This window comes from Xyrauchen texanus, chromosome 42 (assembly GCF_025860055.1).
Source record: "Xyrauchen texanus isolate HMW12.3.18 chromosome 42, RBS_HiC_50CHRs, whole genome shotgun sequence".
NCBI lineage: Eukaryota > Metazoa > Chordata > Actinopteri > Cypriniformes > Catostomidae > Xyrauchen > Xyrauchen texanus.
In genome coordinates, this window is record NC_068317.1 from 27,270,901 (window position 1) to 27,282,441 (window position 11,541).

At 36.3% G+C, this 11,541-nt stretch overlaps 1 protein-coding gene across 8 annotated transcripts; it reads left to right on the forward strand.

The window, feature by feature from the left end:
• The first annotated feature begins 2,228 nt into the window (after positions 1-2,228).
• Positions 2,229-10,022, forward strand: LOC127634849 (myelin-associated neurite-outgrowth inhibitor-like). 8 transcript variants are annotated; one of them, XM_052114570.1, is made up of 7 exons: positions 2,229-2,760; positions 4,475-4,563; positions 4,694-4,801; positions 6,159-6,253; positions 6,338-6,506; positions 8,333-8,456; positions 8,563-10,022. In XM_052114570.1, the coding sequence occupies exons 2-6, from the start codon at positions 4,494-4,496 to the stop codon at positions 8,440-8,442; spliced, it is 552 nt and encodes a 183-aa protein (XP_051970530.1). In that variant the 5' UTR covers positions 2,229-2,760; positions 4,475-4,493; the 3' UTR covers positions 8,443-8,456; positions 8,563-10,022. The 8 variants fall into 8 exon arrangements, with proteins under 8 accessions (XP_051970530.1, XP_051970525.1, XP_051970532.1 ...); XM_052114565.1 differs by having other exon boundaries at positions 2,231-2,760; positions 6,111-6,253; positions 6,341-6,506; XM_052114572.1 differs by having other exon boundaries at positions 2,231-2,760; positions 4,721-4,801.
• Positions 10,023-11,541: the final 1,519 nt, after the last annotated feature.

Genomic DNA, 11,541 nt, shown 5'->3' on the forward strand with positions numbered 1-11,541 from the left:
AGGAATTAATTAAAGGGGCTTTTTTTTTTAAATTCGCTCTGAGCAGAAACTGTAGTTTTTCATTCTGGCTCTGGCGTTCCAAGGTTTTCTTTCCAAATGGTAACCGGAAATAAAAGAACGGTTAATAATGTTCTTTTTATCGACAGTACTCTGTGCTAAGGATAGGTGACATACCAGTGTTGTCAGGTCTTGCAAGAGATACAAGAGCCCTGTCTGGAAAAACAAGTCCAAAATAACCCTAACCAAAAATAAGCGAAAGTAAGCCATAACCGTTTTTGCATGTGAGGGATCAGAATAGAAATGCAATAAAACATATTATAGTAGACTATTAAAAAAAAGAATAGCTTTTCAACAAATATATCCTTATAACTATATATTATACAGTGTATATCCCCAAAATAAAAATATTTCAAATATACAACTGGTCATCTAAAATAATGTGATAAAGTTCTGTGCAATTATAATAATGTCAAGGAAGGCTACACACATAAAGTGTAATAGGCAAAAGAATGTGTTATGGTATGTGCATTTCCTTAAGAATCAAATCACATGCTAATCACGTTCAACTATATGGAAGCCCTAAAATGCACTGTGAAAAAAAAAATCACTAGTCTGGGAAAAAATAAAATGTGATGTCTTTGTGCCTTCCTGAGCATGTTCAAACAAACAGAACTCTCAAAAAAAAAAAAAAAATGTATCTCTCAAATTTGTTTTTCTCTCTCCAAAATTTAGTTTTCTCCTCAAGAGGCAACACATGAGATTTTTTTGTTCTTGCTAGCTAACAATTAGCATGTGGTACCAGCCTCGGCCACCAGGTTCCACTATCAGTGAGCATGAAATCTTATGCTTAAAAGGGACCTATTAAGCAAATTTCACTTTTACATGGTGTTTGAACATAAATGTGTGTTGGCAGTGTGTGTACACAAGGACCTTATAATGATAAAAATCCACCCAGTCCTTTTATTTTATTCCCATTAATCATAAGCACTGTCTCAGAACAAACCATTCGCAGATTCAAAGTAATGTCAATTTGTACAGGCCCTGACTACGACTGTTGACGTACACTTCCAACGGACATGTTTGTTTGTGTGTGTTGTTTCTTTATAGCGCATAGCGAACGTTGTAGCAGTATTTGTGTGTGTGTTGCTCATCCATCATGCAAAACTGCTGAACAAATACATACATTTATCAAATAACCCTTCAGAAACTTCCTGGTTCATTCTCAGAGTTGTTACTTCTGACAGAGTCTCTCCCTCATCAGTGTCTGACTCTGGTTCAAACATATATGGCTGAACACCACTATTTTCACTGTCAGTCATATTGCTTATGGCATTCATTGTGAAGTATGACAAGGGGAATTCTTTCTGGTTGTTTGATGACATGAACCACCAGGAATATCGATCCCGCTATGGATATTGTGCTTTTTTAATTTGTTGGCCCATGTAAACATGCATGAGATAGACGTCTTTGACCATTGTGACACCTCTCGCTGTTTTCAGTGCTGTGTTTAAAGGGATGACTTGTCTTAGAGTTGCCCAAATCAATGAACTCTTTTGAGCAACACGTCAGCTTCAACCATGGCTTTTTGCAGTTTTCCCCCTCATTTTGTATTTAATTATGAGGTTCAAATAATTCATTTTGGTGACATTTTAAGCACTCATTTGTGCTGGATTAGTTTGTCTGCTGGTATCTTAACGAGCACGCTTTTGATGCTAAATAAATTAAAACCTACAGCCTTTAAAATGAGAAAATATAATTTTGGTGAATTTATGTGATTTTCTTTTCTAAAATAATTGATTACTGTACTTATATAACTGACGATACTGTTATAATCTAACCTTTAATAAGTTCATATATCCTCTGGGATGTTACCACAGCCTTTAAAATGAGAAAACATCATTATGGTGAATTTTATTGAATATGTTTCTAAAATAATTGAACTGTACTTATATAATTGATCATACTATAATAATATCACCTGTATTATGTCTGTCTATCCTCTGGGAAGTTATAAGAGCATTCTGCATGTGAAAATGTATTTTACAGTTGTTGTTGTTTTTCATGTATTACTTGCACGTGAATTGAATGAATGAGTGGACATCTATGTTTAAGCGTAGTGAGTGGAGTTTTCAGAGGGTCCCTTACAACGTCAAACTAGCTTTACCGCGACACAGATTTTTCTGTGAGTGCATAACGTCAGTTGCTGCGCATTTAACTCCTGTAAAGGATAATATTAATGAACACACACACATACACAAAAAAGACTTTCAATTCTGGACCTTTGGCAGTGGGGGTTCTAACTAACCGAACCCCCCTGTCTACGGACCTGGACTCTCATGAGCCGTCAGACTTTCGCGAGCTTACATCGGAGAAAATCTCGAGTGGGAAAAAAACCCTTCGTCGGGCACCGTACTTGTGCAAAAGTTTCATCGATTTCAATGAAATATCCGGATAATTTCCTGCGTTCTCGGTACTTGCGTTTTTGAGGATTGAATCGAACTTCGGCAGTGGATGATAGAGTCCACAAGAAAATAAGAACACAAAAGAAAGCACATTGAGAAACAGCCCCAGACTGCATAACACACTGTTATTTTGAAATCGTACTTCCGCTTCTTTCCAGCGTCGGAAGTGACGCACGGTGCTGCCAAGGGCTCGTGTTGTGCGTAGGAAGACGCAACAAGAGCGCGAGACAACATAATCATCAAAACAGCGAAATTCTGGATAATTCAGCCGCAGTCCTCACAAAAAACACAACTGACCGTACGTACCCACAGTGCCTATCTAATTCATATTATTTGTTGTAGCTGCCCACTTGGGCAGAACGTTTTGGGGATAAAGACAGAGAAGGATGAAGCAGCTGGACATGGAGTGAATTGGGATAAAGTGGAGATGCGAGACGCTGCTGTTGGCCTATAACATCGAGCGGCTGCGCTGCATCCTGCGTGCACAATGTCACGTTTATAACCATGATGTATTCGAGCATCAATGCGTCATTACCGCACGATACCGTGATGTTTAAAGTTCTCCTTTTATGAATGCAAGTAAAATATTAATCAGTGAACCGGTAGAGTACGTTTACAAAGGGACTTCAGGCTAATTGAACACCATGCTTATGTTTCAGATGAGGCCGTTGCAAGGAATTGAATGGCAAATAAGAGTGCTCTCGATGCATTAAACCTGAATGTTTTTCTCCTTTGCGATTTATTTGGATGCATCAACAGCATGTTTCGATGTCCATTTTGAAACTCACCTCATGAGATACGAACAGAAACACGACGCATTAAGACAGCAGCGCGCGACTTAGCACCTTCGTAATTTATAAACCTCTTGTTTTGCTTGATGGGGTGTTGAATAACACTGAATCTGCTCTTTTACAGCAGGCCTATATGTTGTTACTGATATTGAATTTATGCAGTGCATCAGATGTCTATGCCAACAAAGCTTTGTGTCCCCAGACATCAGATGTGATTGACAGGTGTAGTAGAGGGTGACTTGAGGTCTTTTGAGTATGTTGTTCTCTGGAAGCGTATAAACGGATTGCATTCATTAGAATTTCAAAGTAGTTTTTACACATGACTGACAGAACTGAACCATGGCATCTCAAGTAGAGATATTGGCCTGGCCCTTTATTTGAAATTATTGGCTTATAAAAATGTCCACTTGGCCAAGTAATAGGAGTTGTTCCCCTATATGTGTCAGTTACAAAATCTCCTGACAATCTTGTCAGTGGCTACAATTTACATTTTCGAATTTGTTTAAAATATTTTTAGTAAATTGACTAAAGGTTCTTTTGTGAAATTTCAGCTATTTTGTGTACTTTTTCATTTAATTTGCTGTCATTAAATTGTATTATGTATATGGCAATAAACCAGCCATCGGCCATCAGCTCCCCTGCTCACTTTTAAAGGAAGAGTAAAGGAAAATCCTCTCATCATTATGCCATCCCAGATGTGTATGACTTTTTTTGTTCTTCTGTAGAACAAAAATAAAGATTTTAGAAGAATATCTCAGTTCTGTTGGTCCATACAATGCAAGTGAATGGTGGCCAGAGCTTTTTTTTTTTACTGTAAATCTCCACCTTTGATCAGCCCGACCAGTACGTGAATACTCTTCTAAAAATCCTCATTCTCTGCAGAGGAAAGAAAGTCATAGACATCTGGAATAACCTGAGGATGAGTAAATGAAGAGAGAATTTTCATAATTGGGTGAACTATCCCTGTAAGTATTGGTATTATCAGCCATTGAAAAGCCCATGTGTGTTTTAGCACATTTCAAAAACATAGTACGAATGTCTTGTTGTGTTTATGAAGTATCTATTTTCTCTGTAAGTGGAAGTTTTCTAAAGGTAAATAATTCACAATAAAAGTGGTAATTGGAGTAATAGGTGGGCTTTTGGAGTAGAATAATGTGGAGCCTGTGTAAGTTTGCTTGAGTTTTGTTTAATATCTCTGCTACTGTCCCCCCTCCCCCCCAGGAACTGAACGATTAACATCATGAACCCTGTTTATAGCCCTGCATCATCAGGGGTTCCTTATGCCAATGCAAAAGGAATTGGATACCCAGGTAACCAGAAAACAGCTCTGCTTCTGTCTCACTGTTATGCATTCAATAGAAGGTGTTGACGCTTGTGATTAAATGCATTTATGTTCCTCCTCTGTCATTGTTATTATTAATTGCTGTGATTTGTCCTCAGTTAATGTCTTGGCCTCTCTTGCAGCAGGATTTCCTGTTGGTTATGCTGCGGCAGCTCCAGCGTACTCCCCCAACATGTACCCTGGAGCTAACCCAGCCTTTCCCACAGGTATAGGAAGCCCTGATTCCTTGAGTTTTAATGTACCGTTGAGACAGTTTCCTAGAAGTCAGAACAGAACTGTAATGGGATGTGGTTTGTCCTTTTAACAATGTTTCATCACAAAGTTATTACAGGGCTAATTTGGGTTAATGTGTCCTTGTTACAGTGTATTTACAAAAGTAATTACTGATTATTAATAATTAACAACATGTACTTTCTATAGGTTTAGGGTTAGTTGTTTGTAATGACGCATAATTGACTGTTATTACTATAGTAAATACATGTAATATGTGTAACAAGGACACATTAAAATAAAGTGTTACCCTAATTTGATCTACAGTATTTAAGAAACTAGTTCAGTCCTTATATTACAGCTCACTCATGGTTGTAATTTTATTAATGTTGTTTAACATTAAACTTGTACTTAACATTTTGTGTATGTCTTTGTTAAAGTCAACATGTAACAAACCATTTTTCTTTTTGTGAACGGATGTATTGTATTTCTAAATGAAACGGAATATACAAAGAGAAAAAATGTAGGTGGACTTTATCCATCGAAAATGTATTTGTTTGTTAAAAGGGGGGAGGGGGGTAACGTACATCAATTAATTGTGTACAATTAAGACCAGAAATGTATACTGAGAAAGTAAATATTTTAATTTAATATGATTTTCAACAGTCGAGTTCCAGAAGTAAAAATCCCATTAGTTTTCTCCATTTGCAAAAAATCATTTTCTTAATGAAAACTCAAAACCTTTAAAGACAGTCCTACCATAAACTTTGAGGTTGTTAAATGATGATATATTTGTTGAAACCATCAGTCATTGTTATTTTTTTATTGCATAAAAAAAAAGAAAAAATTAACGACACTATCTTCTGAACAAAGATCCATCATCTTTTTTTCCACCATCGGGATTGCGTCCAGCAAAGTGCACTAAACAAGCTTTGCAGTGACCTCCAACTTCCATGTGAAATTATTAAATCGAGTCTCCCTACACTTTCACTTTTCATCTGGATATTTTACAATAAAATATTAATATTTTGTTTCTACATTTTAAATCAGAATCTTTTTCGAAATACTTTTTTGCTTCTAATCAAAGTTTGTAATGATGTAATGTACCTCGGGGCTGGTTGGTCTTGTTCATGGGTTAGAACTCTTTTAGGAAGTACTTTAAGAAATCCCTACGGAGTGGGAAAATTCTTCTGGAACCAAGGTGGATAAAAGAGTGGGTGGGCATTGTTTGCTCTTTGATGCTACTAGCAAATTAGATTTTTGTTTTATTTTCTAAATGTCATCAAGCCTTTATCATTCCTTCAGGTTATGCTCCTGGGACTCCTTTCAAAATGTCCTGCTCCCCTACAACAGGTGCTGTACCTCCCTACTCCTCATCACCTAACCCCTACACTGCTGCCGTCTACCCTGTGAGAAGTCCCTATGCCCAACAGAACCCTTACGCACAGGTAAGGTCACGTGGATTGGAGGTTGTGAAGCCTAAAGGATATTAATTCTGTTATTTGTTAAGACATTGAATGTTCTCTCCGCAGCAGCAAGGCACTTACTACACACAGCCCCTTTACGCCGCACCGCCCCATGTCATTCATCATACAACGGTGGTCCAGCCCAATGGCATGCCGGGAGCCATGTATGCCCCTCCCCGCCCTAATGGAGTTGCCATGGGAATGGTAGGAGGCACCACAATGGCTATGTCAGCTGGTGAGTTGCTTGGTCTTAAATGAAAATCAAGTATATACAGTAGATGGTTTTGGACTAGATGCAGTTAGTTCAGGGTTCCCACAGTCATGGAAGACCTGGAAATATCCGGGAATTTTAAAATTGAGTTTGTGAAATCCACAGTGACCAACATTAAAAGCGATAAACCACAGTGTGTTTTATATGATGTTTAGGGGTGGGCATTCATTATATAAAAAAATAACGTTAAAAAATGTACGCCATTATTCATGCCGCCTAACGTGAAAGTAAATTCCATAATAAAAGTAACACTTTTTGTATTGTCTTATCAATAACTTATTCATCTGCCACAGGAATGCAATTTATTTCAAACTAAATATCAATCCGTATCATATATTTATTATAGGTCCATCAATTACATGCATTTTAATTATTATGCATTATCTTTATTTGGGGGCTTTTCTCAGTAGATAATGATGTATGCGATTAATTAAAATACATTTTATGAATTAATCTGCATGTTGTAATTATTTAGATAAAAAAGGATTATATATGCCATTTCATGACATCTTGATAATTGATTGAAGGTAAAATGTGATTGTAATAATGATGACATACAAATTATAAAATAAATATAGACTTTCACATACTAAATATACAGTATATATAGTGTTCATTTTCCTGGCCTCTTTTATACATTTGTAAATAGTCCAATAACATCATGTCGGAATTACTAGTAATACAAGTTGGAAACTTGACATTTTATAAAAGGTTTCTCACTTGCATAAAATTCTTGAAAACGGAAAATCTGTGCTGGAAAAGTACTTGAAAGTCCTGGATTTTCGTTCAGGAATGTCTGAATGAATCCTGTTTCTAGGCCTGGAAAGGTCATTGAAATTATTATAATTTTAAAAGTTTTAGGAATTATAATGAATATGCATTTTTCTTGTTATGCTCATCAAATATTTTTCTTTGGCTAAATATTGATTTAGAAAAGAATGAAACCTGCTTGCAAGCCATGTCTGATTTAAGAGCAAAATATTATTTTGAGTCCGTTATTTTTAATGAATCAGTTCAACGATCAATCTGAATGATTCATTAGTGATTTTTCATTCTTTTAAAGAAATTCTTATCAAGTATTCATAAATGAATAGAAAGGTAATGGAAAAGTTGTAGAAATCCAGTGGTCAAAAAGTGTGGGAACCCTTTTTTTCTATAAGTGTTAGTTCAGCCAAAAATGAAAATTCTCTCATCATTTACTCACCCTCATGATATCCCAGGTGTGTATGACACTTTCTTCAGCAGAACACATTTGAAGAAAAATACCAAAATATCTTAGCTCAGTAGTTCCTCAAAAGACTGCGTGAACTCAGCGCTCTTGTGAATCTTACCGGAAGCGATGGTTCAAGTTAAAAAGTACTTAAATATTGATCATTTTTCACACCAAAAGTGATTGTATCACTTAAGAGGTCATTCATTTAACCGCTGGAATCGTACCGATGACGTTTTGCTGACTGTCTGTGATTTCTGGAACTTCAAAGGTCTGGCCACCTTCCACTTGCATTTTAAGGAACTACTGAGCTACATTTAAGGAACTACTCATATTTTTGTATTTTTCTACAAATGTGTCCTGCTGAAGAAAGAAAATCATACACATCTTGGATATCAATTTTTCATTTTTGGATGAACTATCCCTTTAAAATGCCTAAACATCCATGAAAATGCAGTAAATTGGAAAGGAAAGATATTCAAATTCATTATTGAAATGTATTATTGATTTTGTATGTATGAAGTATCTATATTCTGAAAGCCAGAGGTAATATGTTATGGGCTGTTCCCCCCCTTCCTAGGGACGTTATTAACTACTCACTCCCCGACCGCAGTCGCGCCCCACCCCTCAATGCCCACATACCGCCAACCCGCCACTCCCACCTACAGTTACGTTCCCCCGCAATGGTGAACATGGCAGACACTGTAAGTGCAAATCCTACTTGTTTTTCAGCTTTTATTATGTATTTAGCCCTAAAATAATATTATTTTGTCAATCCTGGTGTGAAATAAGTCTTTTTGTTCTCCTCAGGTCAAAAGATGGTAGATATGCATTCTCACTGACCAGTATTTTTACAATTAGAGCTGACACTACAAGGGTTAACAGCCAGTTGCTCTTCCTTACAAACATAATGTGAATCTGACTCCAGTTGGCAGACGAAAGGAAGCTTTGAAAAGGGAAAGAGAATCTTCTCAATCAGCTCGATTACTTCCCGTCCGCCACTCATTTCTACAACATATCTCACGGCCGAAGACCAGACAAGCTCTTCATGCTGATTTGTGTTGTGTGGACTGTCTTGCAGTTTTTAGCATAACTCTTTAATTGGAGGTAACGGAAAAGAGTTGGAATTAATTTTTATTCGAATACCTATTGAATGCATGTATATATTCAAAAGACAACAAACTAACAAAAAAACAACAATAAAGTGCTAGCTCACTCTACCAGCCATAACAGGTGCAAAAACATCAGCAATGCTTTCAAGCAAAAATTCAAAAGGATGGGGAAAAACAACTGTATATTAAATGCAATGTCTTAATTGTTATTTCATACAAAATATTAATAACATTAGCATTTTAAAGGAATTATTATCTTTCTTTTTTCCCTTCTTTGTTTCCCACCTTGTTTTAATTTGGGTGTCTGTAGCAACATGCTTGGTATGTCTTTGGGTTTGACACTTTTAGTTTCTGCGGTGCCCCTACCAAAAGGACTGACCCTTAGAGTTTGGGCCTCCGTTTCAGATGCCTGTTTTTAGTTGATTAGTTTTATCATTCTACATGCTCTTGCTACAGTTAATTGTTGTACTAATTGCCTCTGTGTGTACATCAATTGGTTGGTTGAGCTGTGTTGGTGCTGAGAGCATGCTTACTCATTTGTGTACCTCTGGTTTGGGTTTCTTCACTTTTTAGAAGTCTGACTGAAAAATGAAAGGGGTAGTTCACCCAAAAATCACTATTCTTTCTCGCCTCATGTTGTTCCAAATCTCTGAGTTTCCCTTTTCACATGGAATGCACAAGGAGAAATGTAGAACTGCACTTATTCCATACAATGAAAGTGAATGGTGAAAGGCTATCATTCTGCCTAGCATCTCTTTTGGTGTTATGGGAGAAGTCATAGGGGTTTGAAAAAATTTGAGGGCGAGTAAATGACAGAATTGCAATTTTGGGTGAACTCTCTTTAAAGTTAGCCATTGCTAAACTGCGACATTTTAAATGGTAGACTGTTTATGTGGTTAATTAAAAAAGAAAACCCAATTAAGTTAATTTGACTACACTACTGGTAACCTTTAAGGAGGTGAATTTGAGTTATTTAGTTATTATGAACCCAAAATTCTACATTGCTTGTTACCTTGAGATTACACCATAACTGACTGAATTTAATTGACCTTTTACTTTATACATAGCCTATATCACTTCGGTTAACAAATGTTTTGTAATGTTTAATGTGTTTTTGTTTTGTATTTTCAAGAAAGACCAAAAATAAATACAATAATAAATAAGGATTTTGTATTTTCTTTTTTACTTAAATGTGCTCTATGTAATATATGTACTGTACTAAAGCATAAAATTATAATATGTCATCAGAGATTTAGGAAACATGCTAAATTGAAATACTGGCTTCTCCAAAAACAATGTTACAGCCAGTATATTCTACTTTGAAATATCTATTCCGGGCCGGAAATTCTGTTTGTGTTTTGGCCTGTGTGATCCCACCCACTGCTCATTTCACAATAGTATTTTTACAACCCGGGTTGCCAGATTTGTAACAAATTAGCGGACAAACACAGCGCAATGCAGCCATGGAGGCCAGCAATACGTCTAGCTAACATTGATAAAGTTATTAAAAAAAAAATCCACATGAGCTGGTTTATAACTCTGAAAAAGTATACATTAGCTGCTCAATGTACAGTGTGTAAGGCTCGTTGCTTGCCATTTTTAGTTGCGTGTCAATCTGGCAACATGCGCGATCTTTGACTCTGGGGAGGAGGGAACGGGGGAGACAACTCTCCAATATTTTGAATTTGTACTGCAATAAGCATTTTAAACGCTTGACGTCAATGTCACATATTGCTCCTAGAGTTCACACAAAAAACTGTGAGGGTATTTAAATATGTTCTCTACACAAATAGGGACACCGTCTCATTACTAGTTATGACAGATGCAATAAACACATCATATGCATGTAATATCAGCAATGGTCTTCTCACTGGAATAATGTTTTAAAATATTTATCGTATGCCAGCAGTATCTTTATATATTTCTGATTTAATATTAGTAGATTATTATTATTATTGATTAAAGATTTTTTTTATTTCATAATAGCAGCATTCCGAATTTTTTGTCAATATTGACTTAAGTTAAAATGCTAGTTTTCCCTTTCAAATTACACCAGCACTGAAATAATGCTGTATTACTATCATTCAAATTTAAACATTTAAGTCTATTATGCGCTCACAGCATCATACCTTCCTCTGAAGAGTTAAATGTTGCCAAGCGCATTTAACCGCTAGATATCTTCATCAATCCAGGCCCGTTCATTCCATTGGGGTACAGACAAATTGTACAGCAACGATATTACAAAACAAAGTATACAAATATATAATTTGTATGATATCAAAACCCTTCCAACGGCCTATGTAGTTCATTATAATATTATTTTTGACAATAAATAGTGCCTACGTGTAATCGTGTAGAGCGCTCGCGAGTCAATTTGACTTTCAAACATATTTAAATGCTCGCGCTGACAAATGAAAACCGTTAGAAAGAAATCCACCCGCTCGCCTCGCGCACCTGAGTACTTGACGAATTTGCTCAGTTATTTTACAGTCTTAATATTTGTCTCTTGAAAAGAAGGTAAGAAGTTAGAAATAGTTCCTTTCTGAGTTTTGTTTACCATTCCCAGCATCAGGGGGAGAAAATTAAGTCTGTCTCACCTTTCTGCCTTTCAGGTGTTTATCAACTTTGACGCATTAGATCAAATATGTTAATAAGACCTAGCTTAGAGCCATCCACT